The 18,713-nt window shown below is 40.7% G+C and overlaps 3 protein-coding genes and 1 non-coding gene across 7 annotated transcripts; 2 read left to right on the forward strand and 2 right to left on the reverse strand.

The window, feature by feature from the left end:
- Positions 1–1,296: 1,296 nt before the first annotated feature.
- On the reverse strand, positions 1,297–5,327 carry pdap1a (pdgfa associated protein 1a). Of its 3 annotated transcripts, none has more exons than XM_061811063.1 (6): positions 5,115–5,327; positions 4,457–4,539; positions 4,297–4,371; positions 4,094–4,218; positions 2,117–2,268; positions 1,297–1,983 (listed from the first exon to the last, which is right to left on the reverse strand). In XM_061811063.1, exons 1-6 carry the CDS (start codon positions 5,125–5,127, stop codon positions 1,961–1,963), a joined length of 471 nt encoding a protein of 156 aa, XP_061667047.1. In that variant the 5' UTR covers positions 5,128–5,327; the 3' UTR covers positions 1,297–1,960. The 3 variants fall into 3 exon arrangements, with proteins under 3 accessions (XP_061667047.1, XP_061667046.1, XP_061667048.1); XM_061811062.1 differs by having other exon boundaries at positions 1,297–1,989; positions 5,115–5,323; XM_061811064.1 differs by lacking the exon at positions 5,115–5,327 and adding an exon at positions 4,919–5,070 and having other exon boundaries at positions 1,297–1,989.
- A 552-nt stretch (positions 5,328–5,879) lies between these two features.
- On the reverse strand, positions 5,880–8,240 carry cby1 (chibby 1, beta catenin antagonist). Its single transcript, XM_061809683.1, has 5 exons — positions 8,091–8,240; positions 7,752–7,862; positions 7,558–7,663; positions 6,813–6,925; positions 5,880–6,709 (listed from the first exon to the last, which is right to left on the reverse strand). The coding sequence occupies exons 1-5, from the start codon at positions 8,163–8,165 to the stop codon at positions 6,641–6,643; spliced, it is 474 nt and encodes a 157-aa protein (XP_061665667.1). The 5' UTR covers positions 8,166–8,240; the 3' UTR covers positions 5,880–6,640.
- On the forward strand, positions 7,863–17,537 carry plbd1b (phospholipase B domain containing 1b). Of its 2 annotated transcripts, none has more exons than XM_061809674.1 (11): positions 7,863–7,973; positions 9,089–9,311; positions 9,616–9,699; positions 10,371–10,512; positions 10,588–10,731; positions 11,082–11,220; positions 13,944–14,144; positions 14,238–14,378; positions 16,502–16,687; positions 17,110–17,216; positions 17,348–17,537. In XM_061809674.1, exons 1-11 carry the CDS (start codon positions 7,967–7,969, stop codon positions 17,522–17,524), a joined length of 1,551 nt encoding a protein of 516 aa, XP_061665658.1. In that variant the 5' UTR covers positions 7,863–7,966; the 3' UTR covers positions 17,525–17,537. The 2 variants fall into 2 exon arrangements, with proteins under 2 accessions (XP_061665658.1, XP_061665657.1); XM_061809673.1 differs by lacking the exon at positions 7,863–7,973 and adding an exon at positions 8,736–8,802.
- Positions 8,525–8,597, forward strand: trnar-ccu (transfer RNA arginine (anticodon CCU)). Its single transcript has one exon. It is a non-coding gene; the product is annotated as a tRNA-Arg (tRNA).
- Positions 17,538–18,713: the final 1,176 nt, after the last annotated feature.

Genomic DNA, 18,713 nt, shown 5'->3' on the forward strand with positions numbered 1-18,713 from the left:
ATTTTTTTTTTTTTCTCTCTCTGCTTATTTGAATGGTAAAAAGTTACACTTGGCAACTAGATAAGTTGATTGTGTCGCCGGGTATATTCAGTGGCAGGAAGTAACAAAGTAGAAATACTTCATGCTTCAACATAATCAGAAGGAAAGCTCCAAATCTTTAACATTATATTGAAAGATGCTTTTAAAAACTTTTAGCACGTTCGCTTGAAATAAGTGTCAAGTACTAGTTACAATTACGTTTAGTGGAGATTTATGAACAGATGTTGGGAAAACACTGTAAGAATACATTCAGGAAGACTTTTGCTTTTTGCTGTTTTATGATGGAAATTATGAGCCATCTTTTAAGGAATATCCTGAAAAAGCCTGCCAAATACGCACAACTCTTATTGTCACAAACATTTTGTGCATCATCATTCTATTTATAGTGACTTGGAAAAATATATATATTGCTACAGTATTGTTATGCCTCTTAACCCATTCGTGGGCAGTGTCCCATTTTTGGGACATGATTTTCACGCATTTTATTCTTCAGTATATCAAAATATTCAAGTGTTTTAATCTGAAGCCATAATTTGGTATCAGGAGAGGATAACTCATCAGTCAAAGTTAGCATGGAGTTATTTCCCTTTCCTTCCTCACCCAACATGGCTGACTCAAGTTATCATATAACTTAACCATAAACGAAAAAGAAGTCTTATTTCCTCGACTGCGGCCTGCTCAGACACTTTTATCTCAAGGCAAAAAATTGCCACTCTGCCCATGAATGGGTTAAGGTGAGTTCCAGGAAAGGCACTATAAATATATTACAAATGCTGGAATTCATTCTTGTAATACTTTTAGTGTGGCAGGGTCTGCAAGTTCCAAAGTATTACATGTATATAAAACAAATGAAATAAGGCAAGGGACTAAACCAACACAATAGGCATTGATACGAAACAAATTCTTTATGTATCAATTTCTTTATTAAATGACTTCAAACATGAGAGCAAAAAGTTGAGGAACTTGTTTCCACATTGCAGCTTGTTTTTGTTTTCCCTGAATGCTGTTGGTCGTTTGGTGCTTTCATACAAGCGTGTGATTGTGATTACGGTAGCCTTAAACATGCTGGAACGAGACTGAACTTGAACATCTTCAAAACAATTAGTGTTGTGGAAACAACGGAGTGGATATTTTGCGTGCCAACTGAGAAAACACGAGTGAGGAAAGCCATCTGGTTGAGAATAAAATTTGGAACTGAAACCATGGAAAAATAAAACAAACAAAAACAAATGACAGGTAAAAGTATGTGAGGTGGTCTTTTGTAAACTGTAAAAAAAAAAAAAGAAAAATCAGAGGATCCCACCCAAACTGTAATAAGGCCACTTTGATGCAAGGCTTCCAAAGACATTTACAGTTTATCGATTTAAAAAAAAAAAAATGTACAAATAAGCAAGGCTTATCAAAAGGTAGTTAAAGTAATAGTCCTTCTGCTTTGAGGCATTACAAAAAAAAACGTCCACTTCACAAACTGGTCATGTGTTGAGGAAATGAAAACGTTATTCTGAATTTGCATCCTACTATTGCTGCATTCCGACAAAGACCAGTCGGGTTGAAGGAAAAGTTAAAGCACCTCCTCATGTTGGCTCCCTGCTGTTTTGAGTCCCAACCACAACTTGTAAAAACGTGAGTGGCAGAAGGCATGGAAATAATTAGCAGCGTTAAGATTTAAGAAGAGAATGTAAAAAGAATGAAGAGTGAGGGTTAGAAAACCGGTGGAGGGATCCCAAATGTTGCATTGCTCTTCGTTTCTTGATGATTTCACCCGTTTTGTTTTCGGCTGTGGGGAGCACACGGCCCCTCTGTTGGACTTCGAGGGAGCTTGGAGTGGGGCAGCCATGTTCTGACGCTACTCAAATGTGTTCCCTCGCTTCTCTCTGTCCCTCTGAGAACGCCGTGCATGTTGAAGTTGGTGGGAAGGTGACTAGCGCTTTGCTTTGGTCTCCTCTGCATCTTTGACAATCAAACGAGAGTGGACGTTTCAAACAGGGGGATCGGTATAAACATCTAATAAGGCATTTTGCATTTTCGTGTCAAGTTATTTCCTGCCCAAAGGCCATGTACCGTCAGTTCTCCTCACCTTTCCTGAGTTCATCTCTCTTCTTGGCAGCTTCCTCCCTCTGTTTCTTGATAATAGCGAGCCGAGCCAGGTCAGCTCTCGCCTGCTCGGTCTTCCCCTCAAGATGAAGCTTCATATAGCGTTCCTTGGATTTCTGCTTCTCAATCTCCTCCCTGGCGGATGTCACAATGTCAAAAATCATTGGCAAATGTTTACTAGCAACGGATGGAATTTTTTTTTACAGTGGGGGTTCTCTGTTGACGAACTTATCGACAAGTTACAAATGATGATATTGCATGGCACAAGATGTCGCCCTCACTTATCGTCATACTGACTGTCGCGCATTTGATTTTTTTTTTTCTTTAGCCGTCTCTCCGATAAGTGTTTTGCAAATGTTTACTGTAATTATGACGTAACCACAGGGATAGTGTAAGTTAGTGACAGACTATGGTGTGTTACAAGGCTGCCGTAGGAATATAGCTCAGTATAGAGCTCGTGCACCTACATCATCGAAATCAAGTGATTCCCCAAATTGCCGGTCAAACAACGCATGCTAAGTCCATTGAGACAAAACGAAAATATGTCTTACAGCACGAGGCTCAGAGTTTTATCAGATATTGTTAAACATTTAGAAGATGATAATAAATGAAGGTATGTAGAATAATGAGAAGCATATGCCACAGAGGACCCATATTTAATGCCGAAGTCGATGTTTTGGACTGTTAATTCGCTTCCGCTTGTCTTGGACAACTGGATATACAGATGGATGTAGTGAGTAAGTCGTCGAGATTTACACCAAAAAGTGCGAAAGAGTATAAAAGTCTGGACACAAACAAATACTTCGTTGCTGGATCTGTTCTCAAAAGGGAGACGGCTCATGAACGCGGAAGCGTACTCGGCTACATGTTAAAAACCCATCGATCTTTTCAGCTGGTATTCAATACAAATACCAGTATTTAAATAAATGATGCCTGGTTTCACACAGAATCCATTCATTAACTATGATTGGGGGAGGGGTGGGCGTGGAGTCGACTCCTCTGTACACAAAAGCGTATTGCAGCCACACACACACACCACTAAACCTTTCTGCAACAGTGTTTTTTTTTTTTTTAAAAATACGTATTGTTCTCAAATGAGTCAATATGGCATTATAAATACTTCGTAATTTGAGATTAAGAATAATTCCTACCTGAAATGAAGCTACACTACGCTACATAGTAGTGTGTATTTGGTTGGGCACCAACCATCACGTTTAATTGCTGAAATCCATCGAGCTTTTCTAGTCTTTTTCATCTGGTATGCTATAGAATGATCTCTTTGAATATCTGTCTCGTCTGTTGTGACAACCAACAGCTCTCGGGTATTGTAAATATTCTCCTCCGGTTCAATGTCCCCCACAATGTCGAGCAGCTCTGTTTGACCGGCAATATGGCACACAAGCTCTCGCTCCAACCACCCACCCACCCCCACACACACACACACACACACACCCACACACACACACACCACACACACACACAATGCCACAAGATGGTGCTGAGGTCCTATCGAATATAAAAGTAGTGCTTTGCCGTCACCTTGTGGAACGTATAGGGAATTATCTTTTAAGAGGTGCGTCCATGATCTTGAGGTTTTTCACTGCCCGCAGCAAGTTAATCCCACATGAATATTATGACATCTGATGTGTCCCAGTTAGGTGTGCAATAGTTTATGGTTTACCAATAAACTGTGATAACATTTCAAACTGAGTATTCCTGTTCCATATACACCGACATGCACATTACTCCACCGCCTTCATTCTGCAATTTGCTTCCTAAATAAGCATGAATATGTCCCCACAGAATGTGCTGTAAATTTGTATGCATAGTGATCCAATCAGTGAAATGCTGCTACCATACTCGAAAATCATTATGGTGATTTAAAAAAAAAAAATAACTTGTGGCTTGTTAATAGCTTATACCATTGACCTAACAGACATTCATTGCTTATAGGACCCACCTCTCTCTGCGAGACAGCTCTCGAGGGGCCTCAACATCTACTTCGGTCACTTTCTTGCTTTTCTGAGACATGCGGTTGGGATTCTCAATTACTATAAGTCCCTCCACGCCACTCCTCTTCCTAGACTGCATGGGAAAACAAATGTGAGTGACAAACGAGATGAAAGCTGGCAGTCATCTAAAATAACAGGAGTTGATGTTGACCTCGGACTCTTCCTCACTGCTACTCTCCTCTTCAGACTCGGAACCGCTCTCTTTCTCCACGCCAGCATTTGCTTCCTTTTGGAGAGAGGAAACAGCAGCAAATGAGACTGAGGACACTGGTGTTATAAAAACACAATAAAATGCAAATTTCTTAACTCACCAGCTCTCTCTGGGCTTTCATCTGTCGGTCAATCTCCTCGGGATTGCTGAATTGCTTCCCTCTGCCCTTGTGGCCCTTTTTCCCTGTGCAAGTTAATACGTGCACCTCAGGTACAATAATGAATACACACATTTTATAACTCGCTATATGTTAAAACAAATAATTATCATTAGCTTTCGGCACACCCACAAGCCACAGAATTCGCCACACAAGCTCTTGTAAAACCGAATAGAAGATCTGTAGCAATAAACTCCACAAACAAATACAGTAACATTCAGACTAAAACAACAACGCTAACTGCGCAAAACGACGGCAGCTCCAACCAAACAGTAGATGTTATTAGTATTATTATTATTAGTTCAATAAGTGACGCTGTCAATGGAGGGAAATCCGCGGTACACATATGGTCACATTAATGGACGCAAAGGCAATACAAAATTATTACTGGGAACTTTTACGCACACTCAAAACCAAGGATGTAGCTCCACTAATACAAAGCACAACTCAAGCCATTCGTGTAAATATTGTTTCGGTTTTCTGGGTAGCCGGAAAGAGCCGGCTGTACTAGTGGGTTAGCATGCTAAAAGCTACACAAGCGTCTGGCCACATTTGCTAGCTTCTATTAGCTTAGTTAAACTGCCGCAGCGGTGACACTTACCGCCTCGCGGCATGACGAACGTCAACGTCAGCAACAATGTCACGCGATCGCGTTGATTGAAGCTTAAAATTTTATACAACACGTCGTTAAAATGTAATTTGGAGGGAAAAAAAAAGGCCAGGCAAGTCGAACTTTACGATTTGGCTGTCAGCTGAAACTGTAAGCGAAAATAAATGCGGTGCGCTCGCTGCAATCTGCGCATGCGCAGTCGATGACAAATTGTAAGCGTTCACCGCCACGGTCAAAAATAAAATGAAAACCATTGATTCAATAAATGTTGAACTAATGAAATACATGTTCATTTGATTTAATCATAAATGGGTAAATAGTGAAATAATGAAATAAATTAAGCCATGTTTCCATAAATGTTGGAAAATGCTCACTTTCATCATCATTTTACTGTGATACTACGTTGCACGTTACATTTATCCATCTTTGTGTCAATTTCATTGTTTGTACATATGAGTGTTTTGGCCATGTGCCTGTAGCTCGGCTGCGTGAGGTGTGTTCAGTGACACCTCGTAAAATAGAGTACACAATTTCATTTCTTCTAGTATTGTATTATAAAATGGATTGCTAAAATGAATGGTTTTTACAAGTACAAGTCTCATGGATATATCAGAATACCTTAACATACAGTATATCAGATGAAATTTTCCGTTTTTTTTAAACAAAACTGTTGTAAATGGAGCACTCCAAAAGTGTGAACAGAATGCTGATATAGCTTCTTTTTTTTTAACAAAGAAAAACGCATTACCCTGACAATTGAATCTGTACAAATAAATTTAATTCGTAACAATTACACAATATTTGTTCTGGGAATAATTTGCTTCTTAAAATATTACATCAAAATTTGTTTAATTGCTCTTTGCTCCACCATGGACTAAAAACGTCATCCAATAAAACTACACCGACTCCTATGTTACAGATTTCACTTTAATGTGAAAGCAATAGAAAAATCATTTGTCAAACACGAACTTTGATTATATCAGTCACATTTGAATAATGTACAGGTGTGGTCAGTCATGCCAGCAAATATAAAGTTACGGGTGTGTGTTTTGTTTTTAATTATGTGTGTACCCCTTTAAGAGCGGAGGGAGGCGGTGTCAGGTAAACAAGGAAGTAGAAATCGGCTGAGCAGCAGCTGTCGTGTGTGTCGGTGTTTAAAAACAAAAAAAAGATGTCAGGCTGTGGTTCAGTGCGCTGGATCAGTGGCACAGTTTAGAGGGAACATGGGTCAAGACTACACAAAATAAGCAACGTCTTTCAATATCTATGTATTTCTACTCGTAACAAATTTCACGCGCGTGATTTTCCGTGCTCGACTGTGCAGATTTGCGAGTGTGATGGCCCGTGGGCACGTAGTCAAATCACAGTGACTGTTATATTGTAGGTAAAAAAAATAAGGCTATTTGAACTAAATATACCAGATAAACTTAGTGTATACATATATTGCTATAAACTAAGCAAACATTCCACTTAAAAACTTCCTATGAGGAAGGCATTATTTCATGTTTGTCATTCCTTCAATGTTGAGACTTTATCTCCTCCACTTCCTTCTCCATCAGGTGGTACTCGACTGTTGACTCAGTCAGCTACAAACAAAAAATTCGAGACAGAGGATGAGAAGAAATTAAGGAGAATAAAATGCATGAAGATGAAGCAGAACATTTTGTGACACAGGCTTCTTTTTCTCACCATGTCAATCAGAATTTCTATTTTCAATTTTAGGACATTGTTCTCCTCCTCCAGCTGCATATTTTTCTTCTTAAGCCGCTCTACTTCTCGGACGGCTACATTTCCACCCGATTCTGATCATATACAAAAGAAAATAGATACTGTGATGGCACTGAGTGATATACAGAGGTCAAGGTTGCGAATTGCAGAAGCTACAAAGTTAAACCTGGCCTTTGAGCAATGAGTTTGTAAACTTTTATATCTACTATACAAGGTGGATTTTGAAGAAAGGTGATAAGGTAACAAGTTGTAGGATTTGGTGTTGGTTCAAAGCCCTGTATGCCACTCGAATAGATCCGCCCCTGCACTGAATATATTTTCAAATTTAGAAGCAGTATCAACTAAACTACTATTTTAAGCAGTTACAAATCAGATCTTGACATAAGTATAAACTGGAGGAATCCATTTTAACTTCTGAAACAGAATTTTCATTATTTGTGAAATTTGGGTGTTTTGAAAAAGAGAGTCTTTAGGTCATGTTAAATGTTATTTTTATTTCATACCGTAGCACGGTAAAATATAAGGATGGCCACAAATGCCTCGTAGGCCTGTCATGTGGAAAACCCAGAATTAAATGCAGAGGACAAATTTCACCAATATGGATGTCAAAAGATGATTGCATTCCAAAAACAACGCTGACGAACGAGACATTCTCTGCACTGGCATATTTTTTTTTTTTTTTGGGGGGGGGGTGCCTCACATTCACCTGTTATCCACTGCCCATCTTCAAATTTCAACGAATGTCCTCCAATGTTCATCGAAGGAGGTCCACAGTCAATGCCCAACTCTATTTCCCGAGTCGACCGGTCCAACTAAAAGAGAGGACCATAGTTTTTCGAATCGGGTGACTGGACTTTATTGGAATTATTATTCGTTTGGGAGCAATAACCTACTACTTACTGTGTGAAGGCTCGATAACGATGCTGATTTGCGCCGAGGGATCTTCTTCGGACTGAAGGAAGGACTGAACGATTTCACAAATCGCGGGAGCTTCAGGGACATTTTGAGGTCCTAAAAGATACGGAAAACAATGTAAACATTGTTCGTGGTATTGCAGAAATTGTCTCAACCCCATCGTGTTTTTGGCTAGCAGGAGGACGCTATCCAGCTAGCTAATGCGAGGTAGCTAACAGTCACGATCTTGATTGTCAATCCCTGCCTTTTAATTGTTAGTGTCGACAATTTCAGACGGCTTAGTGTTTGCAGGTGCTATTAAGCTGATAAAAGTAGAACGTTTACCTCCAAAACTAACGCAGTGGCCGACTTCTGTGGAAACAACGCATGGGTTGTACTGCGCAAGTGCGAATGTTCCATTCTAAAAGGGGGTAAAGTTATCTAATAACTGAACGCTGAAGGGTACTCATACAAAATTATTAGAACTGCATGAAATTTGCAAATGCATGCATCACTCTTTGAATGTTTTTTTATGACGTTTTGGGTTGCTATGTACAGAGGGAAGGCCCTGTGAAGACGAGAAAAATGGAACGTTCGACAATGACTGTATCATCATGGTGATGGGATTCCCTCCCGCTTCATAAAATGGTTTAATTTTGATCATGTTTGTCCAATTCAGTTTTATCGGTATCCAGTCTTTTTGTTTGGTAAAATTTCAAATCATCCACAAAAGGCTGTAAATAGTATAAAAAAAGTCCAAAAAAATCAATTAAACTAATGCCCCAGTGGCCTAATGGATAAGGCACTGGCCTCCTAAGCCAGGGATTGTGGGTTCGAGTCCCATCTGGGGTGTTTGTGTTTTGTTGTCTCCGGGGTTTTCGCGATATTCCCCCGCCGCCTGTACATTTTCGGCGCTATTATCATCGGAAATTACAGTTGAAGATCGTATTTTGGCAAATGCGTGACAGCTGCAGGAAATAATTTTAACAAATGGAGCTGCAGGGCATCAAACTGTGCATCCTGTTGAATGCTTTGACTACCTCAGTGCACACTTGGGGTGAGTATTGGTATTTGTGGTGTTAGACGACAAGGAGCTACTGCTGTTGAAATCTAGTTTATAGAACGACATTGTCTGTTAAATATCATACTTTAAACAGCACTGGTTGCATATGTGATAGACTGTACATGGTTGTCAGTAAAAGAAAAAAAATGAAGCAGCTTATGTACTCTCAGAACGAGCCAGTTCAGGCAAGATTACCATTGCAACAAGAGCATACATGTGGTCCATAATGTGTTATTTAACCTCAACCCAGTGACCCTGAACCATCCTCTTCTAATCACAGACCTCTGTGAGGCCACTGTGTACTGGGATGCTGCCCAGAAAAGGGTGATCCTGAAGGAGGGGGTGAAGGAGACACAGGGCGGTGCTTATGGTTACTTCAACGATACGCTGCACCTCACAGGATGGGGCATCTTGGAGATCTGCGCCGGTTATGGAGGAGTCCAACAAGAGGATGAGACTACATTCTTTCTGACGGGTTACCTTGAAGGCTACCTAACTGCTGGGTGAGAAGATGGGAATTACTTTTTATGGTTTATCCTTCCAACAAAATGTGGGAGACTTTAGAAATGCACTGAATAAAGCATTGAAAAGCACACGTCTACTTTAACTTAATAAGAACAGGCAAGGAATATAATGATGTTAACATTCCAATTGTAAATTTAAATATCTGTGTGTAATTGGTTCACGTGTAAAATCACACAATGACGAACGTACATATTAACAATATAAATGATGCAAATGTATACTGTTTTTTGGGTTTTTTTTTACATTTGAAGCTATTTTGGTTATTATTCCTTGTAATTGCAGATGGATTTTTAATCATTACTACAATATGTATTCCCAGCTAATAAAGGATGAGAAGGTTTTGGATCCCTTGAAAAGATTTTTAAGGTACAGTGTTGACATCAATTCACATTTACATCGCATATTGACATAATATAGTTACATTTTCCGGGAAGCAAAATGGTGTCCATAACCTTGAGTCTTTTTTTTCCAGTATTTGAAATAAACCACATCAAAAATTTTAGTTGTACTGTATATTTGAATATCCTAAATTACGATACAATACTAACACACTAAAACACGAGCTGGGGAGTCAAACTTGTTGTCATTGTGGGCCACATCATAGTTGTGGTTGCCCTCATACTTAAATATGTAATAGTCCGGGGTGTAACAGTATGCCAAAAATCCAGTTTTATACTTTAGGTATCAGTCTACAATTAGGTAAGGTATGGGACTCTTGCAGAAAAAAAAAATCTAATCTTTTGTGTAAACAAGATAGACATAATATTAAGCAGGAACATTTTAAAAACTTTTCTATTTAGGAAAGCTTAACATCAATTATAAGAATTTGTTAAATTCCGGAATACAGTACACTCATTGTCCCTCACCTAATGTTCTGTGTGGGAACTTTTTGTAGCAGACATCCAGATGTGATCATTACTATTTTTAAGATTAATTATTAACATATTTCAAGGGGGAAGGGACATCAATCTTTTGCTTGATCTAAACCGTGGGTGTGTATTTGAAACGTGTACTGTACAGTGTTCTCTGACTCACAGCAAACAGGACCAATGGGCAAGAGAGCAAGTGATGCTGAGGAAGAACAGTGACTCCCTATGGAAACATTTGGGACTGATTCTGGCCCAACTAGACGGTATCATTGCCGGAGCTGGACAGTGGGCTAAAGGAAAACACGTAGCTGTGTGTATTGTGTGTGTATTATAAGGATGATTATCACCGTGTCATCATTCTCATCCCGCTCTCCTCCCTTCCCAGCCTCTGTCGACATTTGCTATTCAGTTTCTGAATAGCGTCGGTGACCTCCTGGACCTTGTCCCTGCGCTGACACCTCGCCCCAGCTCTGCCGGCCCCACTGCTTTCAAGATGCCGGGAATGGGCCACTGCACGGCACTCATAAAGGTCAGGCCGGGCTGGCTCGGTCCAAGCTGTGAGTGAACACTGATGAATTCTCAACGTAGATTTTCCTTTCTTTTCTTTGTTGCACCTTTTGCATGCGGTTTCCTCCTCTTGACAATGTTAAAAGGGCCTGTTGAAAAGGGGATATTCATTCTCTCCTTAATCCACATTTGATTCAGACAACAAAGAATCGGTGCAAATAAGGGTGAGGATTCCTGTGATCCAATGCAGGATATGTTAAGTTATGAGGAATATGATTCCCAGTTGCACACTGTAAATCATTCTTTTCTGAAAAACAAATTGGACAACAATGCAAAAACACATCAGTCCACCTTCCGGTCTTTCTGTCGCAGGTGACATCTGGCTTTGAGAACCTGCTGCTGGGTCACTCCAGCTGGTACAATTACGGGGCCACCATGCGCATCTATAAACACTGGGACCTCAGGGTGTCACACGCAGCCACTGGAAGAATGTCGTTCAGCAGCTATCCTGGTAAACACTCTCCATATTGAAAAATACATACATGTACGTTTCGTGATCTCAACTTTACACCTACAAAAATGGCCTATAAATACTCTCTTGCAGTTCAATAAAGCACTTCTTTTTGAGAGAATATATACAGCAACCTCCTAAGAGTCTACCCAAGTCCATTACGAGCCTCCCCCTCTTAAATAATTCCCCTGCTCCGGCAGGGATGATTAAACATCCCATGCAGTGTGTGCACGTCTACATCCAATCTCAGGCATAATGTCTCGCGTTTTCTCTTGCAGTCAGATCAGAGCAGGCTAAGTCATTTCATCAGCAAAGATTCGTCAGAACCCGGGTCAGGAAAAATCCTCTTACAGGCTCTGTTGCTATTCAAATACAACTTGGGCTATTTTTAGAGCGGGGAGGATGTGACTTCACTGTGTTACAATGAAGAGATTTCTCTCTTTCTTTATGACAGCGTGAACTGTTTAAAATGCATGGCAGGCCAGGATCAGCATATAAAAATTAGACTTTTCTTTCAACTTTCCTTTTGTTACAAAAAGTACTTTTGAGAAATAAAAGCATTAAAAACATACTGTGGATAGTCACCCGGCAATCGAAGGTTACAGTAATGTGGTAATGCTTGTCCAATGATAATTGTGCAAACGGTGCAGAGTCTTCAAGAAATGTAAGCAGTTTAAAGATACTAGTAGTGCGATAATCTGGAACAGTGACATACATACAGTGCCTTGTGAAAATATGCGGCCCCGTTGAACTTTTCAACCTTTCGTCACATTTCAGACTTCAAACATAAAGATAGAAAATCAAACATTTTTGTCAAGATTCAACAAAAAGTGAGACAGTCGTGAAGAGGAACGAAATTTATTGGCTATTTTAAACTTGAACAAAAAAAATGGAGAGACTGAAATTCTTGCCCATTCTTCCTCGCAAAACAGCTCGAGCTCAGTGAGGTTGGATGGAGAGGGTTTGTGAACAGCAGTCTTCAGCTCTGCCCACAGATTCTCGATTGGATTCAGGTCTGGACTTTGACTTGACCATTCTAACACTTGGAAACGTTTATTTGTGAACCATTCCATTGGAGATTTGGCTTTATGGTTTGGATCATTTTCTTGTTAGAAGATAAATCTGTGTCCCAGTCTCAGGTCTTTTGCAGACTCTAGCAGGTTTTCTTCCAGAATGGTCCGCTATTTGGCTCCATTAATCTTCCCCGCAATTTTAACCATCTTCCCTGTCCCTGCTGAAGAAAAGCAGGCCCAAACCTTGAGGCTGCCACCACCATGTGTGACAGTGGGGATGGTGTGTTCAGGGTGATGAGCTGTGTTGCTTTTACACCAAACATCGTTTTGCATTGTGGCCAAAAAGTTCGATTTTGGTTTCATCTGACCAGAGCACCTTCTTCCACATGTTTGGTGTGGTTTGTGGCAAACTTTAAACGAGACTTTTTATGGATATCTTTGAGAAATGGCTTTCCTGTTACCACTCTTCCATAAAGGCCAGATTTGTGCAGTGTATGACTGATTGTTGTCCTACGGACAGACTCTCCCACCTCAGCTGTAGATCTCTGCAGTTCATCCAGAGTTATCATGGGCCTGCTGGCTGCATCTCTGATTTGTCTTCTCCTTGTTTGAGATGAAAGTTTAGAGGGACGCCTGGGTCTTGGTAGATTTTCAGTGGTCTGATACTCCTTCCATTTCAATATGATTCCTTCCACAGTGCTCCTTGAGATGTTTAAAGCTTGGGAAATCTTTTTGTATCCAAATCCGGCTTTAAACTGCTCCACAACAGTATCTCGGACCTGCCTGGTGTGTTCTTTGGTCTTCAGGATGTTCTCTGCACTTTAAACAGAACCCAGAGACTATCACAGAGCAGGTGCATTTATACGGAGACCTGATTACACTCGGGTCGATTCTATTTATCATCATCAGTCAACATTGCATCATTCAGAGATCCTCACTGAACGTCTGGAGTGAGTTTGGTGCACTGAAAGTAAAGGGGGCGGATAATATTGCACGCCCTACTTTTAATTTTTTATTTGTTAAAAAAAGTATAAAATACCCAATAAATTTCATTCCACTTCACGATTGTGTCCCACTTGTTGTTGATTCTTGAAAAAAAAATGAAAATTTTAAATCATTATGTTTGAAGTGTCATGATCCTGCCGCTCCAGCACGAGCTGTGCGGGTGCCCGCGCAGGGGTGCTGATTGGGAGGTGCACACCTGCGCCTCATGCAGCCTTATTATGCTGTGGATTTATATGACCCCGATGACAACTGGCCGGGCCAGTTCGTTGAGCTTCATGTCCCGTTCGAGTGCTCCGGTATCCCTGATCGGCAACCCGTGTGTACCGACCTTCGCCTGTTCTCCGACCAACCTTACGTCCCAACTACCGCTGCTGCACCGGACATGACATGAAGCATGGTTGCAGGTTGAAGAGTTCAAGGGGGCCGAATACTTTCACAAGGCACTGAACATACGCATTATGGGAAATTAAGAAAAAATGAAAAATTGTACAAAAGTAGGACAAAAACTAATGCCTCTGCACCTTTATTCTGACCTTTCTCTCCTGTAACCCTTTTTAGGGTACTCATAAAACTACCACACTGAGTTTCATGGGATTAGCGTCACATAACACTGTGAAGAAAGACTGCAATGCTTATTTCAAAAGTACTGCACATTGCCTGTAATCTCTGCCTCCACATGATCACAACTTCGTCCTCATCCCACAGGCTTCCTTACATCACTGGATGACTTCTACCTGCTCGGGAGCGGCCTGCTGATGACTCAAACCTCGATCAGTGTCTTCAACGCCTCCTTGTTTTTGCAGCTCAGCCCTCACAGTCTGTTGGCTTGGCAGAGAGTGCGCCTGGCCAACAGCTTGGCACACAGTGGCGAGGAGTGGGCGCGTATCTTCTCGAAATACAACTCAGGTCCGAACGAAAGTTCTGGTTGTGCTGAGCCTTAATATTGCTCAATAAAAATTTTATAATAGAAGCTAACTGACATTTCGTCCCAAATTACAGGTACGTATAACAGCCAGTACATGGTGGTGGATCTGGGGAGGTTTTCACCTGGACATAGTATCAGGACTGGAGCTTTGACCGTTGTGGAGCAGATTCCTGGCAAAGTGATCCACACTGACCAGACCCAGGCATTACGTGGAGGTAACAGAGGAACATCCACTCATCTTCAACATTATAATAATTACCAGGCTGGTGGTCAGAGTTGTGTAGAGTAGCCCAAAACTGTACTCAAGAAATAGTTCTGTTACTTTAGAATAATATGACTCAAGTAAAAGAAGAAATTAGTCCTTGAAATAATTACTTAATTAGGAAGAAAATTACTCAACTGGTGAGTAACTCCTATTTCATTCATTTTTTGGGTAGAACATGAATTTCAAATAGACAAAAATATGCCAATTCAAATACTCCCCAACGATATCAATATAAAAGAATAAAATTTTTTAAACTATGGCAAATTCAGCCACAATGCATGGTTTTAAACTTTCTTGGTTGACACTTATGAGCCAGCACAATTGACCCCTCCGTACAGGGCACTTAACCACGCTTCCTGAAGTGACGTCACGGCACGTGCGCCTACGTCAGACAAACAATTAGCAAAAAGGGTGGCGCAGCAAGAAAAGAATAGAGCGAAACTGTCCGATTTACCGGCTGATTTCTCACTCGCATTCTTAGCTAACAGTGAAATATCGTTGAAAAGCAGACAGCGGGGCTTCCAGTATTTCAGCGAGGGGTATTTCAATGGTATGTACATGCATATCGACGGAGAAACCATTGATATTAGCGCGAGATCTTTCCAGAGTCAGAGGAAGACTGAGAAGCCACATAATTTAATATATTATAACCCAAAGACGAATTCGTCATTGACAGTTTCCTATTTTCGTGTTAGATATCACACTTGTGTGCAGAATCTGTATATGTATCGGTTTGTGAACCGCCGTATGAAGGAAAAGAAGGCGAGGCTTGATTTACGAGTTGTTTCTCTCGTTTTCTTTGTGTAACGTCACGCGCTCCCCTCAATAATTATTCTTGAATTAGTGCCGAACCTACGTAAGTCCCAACCGAGAACGACAATCACTACTTTAGTGTCCTCAAACATCCTTCCTTCAGTCTTGGTGTCTCGGTGCACGTCGAAGGCTTTTAGGACTGCTAGTCCAGTTTAGCTTAGCTAATTAGCCGCGAACAAAGGGACACGTTTGTGCAGTCAGATCATCGCAAAATATCGCTCAACACAGATCAAGTGTGACAATCATTCACACATAGCTATATTATGCAAGCGAAGAACTGCTAATTCATTTATATGAGACATGTATTGAAAATCAAATTTAGGGTTTACCTTCGTGCAAACATATCTGTTCCGGTTGATGGATTCAGTTTATCATGCGGTCTTCCTCAAAATTTTATCCATCAAAGACATTTTTTGTACTCTGTCTTCTGTTCCGGTTGATTTTAGATGGATTCAGTTGATGATGCGGTCTTCCACAAAGTTTGATCCATCAAAGACATTTTTCGTACTGGGTCTCGGTTTTGGAAAGGGTACGAATTGACCTCCACCAACTAGCCTTTCAGGATACCTGCCGTCACTATTATAAAGTCCGTGACTACACCTCTTAACCATATCTATTGTTAAAGAACCCAAATACGCGATAAAACCATACAACCATGGACCATACAACGTTGTCTGAGAAAACTGCGGGTGCAAAAAGGAGCGTGGTTTATGCAGATCTCTAGCCTCTGATTGGTCAGCAACGCGGATGACGTAATTTCTACGGAGGGGTCAATTGGTTCAGCAGGCTGAGATGAATAATTATATAATTATACATAGTTTAATCATTAAATCTAATCACGAATCTTTACCCACGTTTATCACGCAATTCTGACACTTGTTTACTTAAGAGAAAAAAATGAGTTCTTCCAACTTACTGCTTTATTGTCAGTGCTATGAATACTTTGCGGATTACTTTTCTCTTTTTGAACACAGCACAATGGGTTGGAGCAACTGCAGTTTGCATCCACCTGCTGTGGTTGACCTGCGACTTTAATTCCGCAGAGCATTACATTTTGCGATTGTAGACCTTTCTCAAGGTCCAAGAAGGGTTCTTGTAGGGCGAAATGCTGTCGTTTTATGCAGCCACAGATGAAATAGCTAATCTTTTTCTTTCTGGGTGCCTGCATTTTCAGTAATCATCAGAATAATTGAAGCATAAAAAATAAGCACAGGGACCGATTTATCTGTATATTTATCCCTAATGTGCGTCACTCTTAAGGGTACTGGCCATCCTACAACATTCCGTTTCATGTTGACATCTACAAGCTGAGCGGGTACGATGTGATGTGGAGGAGATACGGAGAAGATTTTTCCTACGACCTTTGTCCCAGAGCCAAAATCCTCCGCAGGGACCAGGCCAAAGTGTTTGACCTCAGGTCCCTCAAGCGCATCATGAGATACAACAGTGGGTGTCACCATTCAATATTTGATGAAAATGAGCCTTTCTTTTTCAAGACACAAAGAATGATCAAGGAATTTGTAAATCAATGAGCGTTTTCAGGAAGAAATATGCCTCTAAGCTAAACAATTCATAAGACTTTAACATATTTCACAACCTCACTTGTGGTTGTTGTACTTGTACTTGTCTTTGGATTTTTCGTGACTTTTTTGGTCACCTGTCATTTACTGAACAACAACAGACAACTATTCAGATTTACACTAATGGACAAATTGGAGCTGCATGATAAAATTGAGTGTACAGTAAATAGAGATTACAATAGATTTATATCGCCACTATTTCCTCGGGGGGGTAAATGTGAACAAATGTTTTGAAACTGGAACTAATTGTGTGACTGCAAGAGATGTCTTATGTTGGATGTGTTTCAGACTACAAAAGAGATCCTTATGCCAAGGGCCATCCGTGCAAAACCGTTTGTTGCCGTAACGACCTGCGACCAAGGAGGCCACGCCCTGATGGATGTTATGACACTAAGGTGGATCAATGTGTTTTTGTGAACATCCATTGTGCTACTTCACTCAAAATGTTAACGTTTTGGAGATTTGGGGAGTGGAGTGAAATCATTATTTTCTGTTACTCCACCCCCAATCGTGTCTCACGATGCAGGTGACTGACTACCAGATGGCTCTCCAGTTGGTCGCAGAGGCAGTCAACGGCCCCACAACACAGGGGGGTCTGCAACCATTCTCGTGGAACTCCTTCAACCTCACCGCCCACGAGGGTCTTCCTCACATGTACAACTTTTCCTTTGTCACCATGAAACATGCTCTCCAGAGGCCCTAATCATACCTCTTCTCACCTCTGTAATATTTGGTTAGAAATACAACACAATGGAGTAATGTAATATTTTGTCTGTTTTCTGTGGTAACATTTGTTAATTGGCATTCAACAGGAAACATGACAGAGGGTGTTTGCAGATTGGGTTGGACAGGTCCTTGGACACAATGCAAAGTGTTATTCCCCAGAGGGGGAGGGAGTGCTGACCTTTTCCTCCAGCATCACCCGCAAATGTTAATGTTTAACTCTCACTGAAAGCACTTGTGTGACATGTAGCGCTGATGGTACATGATACCCTGATGCCATTAGGCCAAATTTTGCATTTATGGTTTCTCAAACAATTGTGGTTAAATAATTCATGTATTTCACATTACGTAACTGAAAGTCATAACCTTGGATTCCAAGGGAATGTTACTTTTGTTTGCTTTTGTGTCTGTGACTTCTACCTGCTAAGCGTACAGCTAGTTTGGTGAGGTAGACATCGGGGAATGTGACCGTTTTCTTCCCACAAAAATGTTTTATGCAATGACTGACTTGTAAATGCCTGAGAGTAAAACATCTTTATAATATGTTATTCTCATACCCTTTCAACTGATCCGGAGAAAATATATTCTGCTTTTTAAATTATTTTTCATTCGAGTAGCACACAATATAACCATTATGTGGTCAGAATACTTCTCCATCATTGCTATCCTGATCATTAATGTGTAAGCTTTCGATATTGAAATTTTTAGTTTATTGCCATTGTGGATGGTATTGGTACACAGCCAGTCAAATGCAGAATTCTAGGAACATTTACAGTAAGTTGCAAATGTGAGAATATTTACAGGTACAAAACGGAGGATTTTGCATGTAATCATAATGTTTACCAGCAGGTGAAAATATCAACATATGGCAAATGGAATAGCTTGCAGATTGCAAACCCAATGAGAATAATTAGCACAGAAAATGGATAAATGGATGATACGGGAGGCGGCATGGTGGATCAGCTGGTAAAGCGTTGGCCTCACAGTTCTGAGGTTCCGGGTTCAATCCCAGACCCCCAGTTTGCATGTTCTCCCCGTGCCGTTTCCTCTGGGCACTCCGGTTTCCTCCCACATCCCAAAAACATCCAACATTAATTGGACACTCTAAATTGCCCCTCAGTTTGTCTCCATGTGCCCTGCGATTGGCTGGCAACCAATTCAGGGAGTAC

This window comes from Syngnathoides biaculeatus, chromosome 22 (assembly GCF_019802595.1).
Source record: "Syngnathoides biaculeatus isolate LvHL_M chromosome 22, ASM1980259v1, whole genome shotgun sequence".
NCBI lineage: Eukaryota > Metazoa > Chordata > Actinopteri > Syngnathiformes > Syngnathidae > Syngnathoides > Syngnathoides biaculeatus.

What these genes read in the sequence shown, in the direction of transcription:
- plbd1b (XM_061809673.1), top strand. Translation starts at nt 8,736, where the DNA reads ATGGAGCTGCAGGGCATCAAACTGTGCATCCTGTTGAATGCTTTGACT. An exon ending in CTTCTCGAAATACAACTCAG is followed by an intron (nt 14,145 to 14,237) that starts GTCCGAACGAAA and finishes CCCAAATTACAG; the next exon opens with GTACGTATAACAGCCAGTAC. An exon ending in ATGGATGTTATGACACTAAG is followed by an intron (nt 17,217 to 17,347) that starts GTGGATCAATGT and finishes CTCACGATGCAG; the next exon opens with GTGACTGACTACCAGATGGC.
- pdap1a (XM_061811062.1), bottom strand. An exon ending in GAGCTGTCTCGCAGAGAGAG is followed by an intron (nt 2,269 to 4,093) that starts GTGGGTCCTATA and finishes GACATCCGCCAG; the next exon opens with GGAGGAGATTGAGAAGCAGA. An exon ending in GAGAGATGAACTCAGGAAAG is followed by an intron (nt 1,990 to 2,116) that starts GTGAGGAGAACT and finishes TGATTGTCAAAG; the next exon opens with ATGCAGAGGAGACCAAAGCA.
- cby1 (XM_061809683.1), bottom strand. Translation starts at nt 8,165, where the DNA reads ATGGAACATTCGCACTTGCGCAGTACAACCCATGCGTTGTTTCCACAG. An exon ending in CCACTGCGTTAGTTTTGGAG is followed by an intron (nt 7,863 to 8,090) that starts GTAAACGTTCTA and finishes CGTATCTTTTAG; the next exon opens with GACCTCAAAATGTCCCTGAA. An exon ending in CGTTATCGAGCCTTCACACA is followed by an intron (nt 7,664 to 7,751) that starts GTAAGTAGTAGG and finishes CCTCTCTTTTAG; the next exon opens with TTGGACCGGTCGACTCGGGA.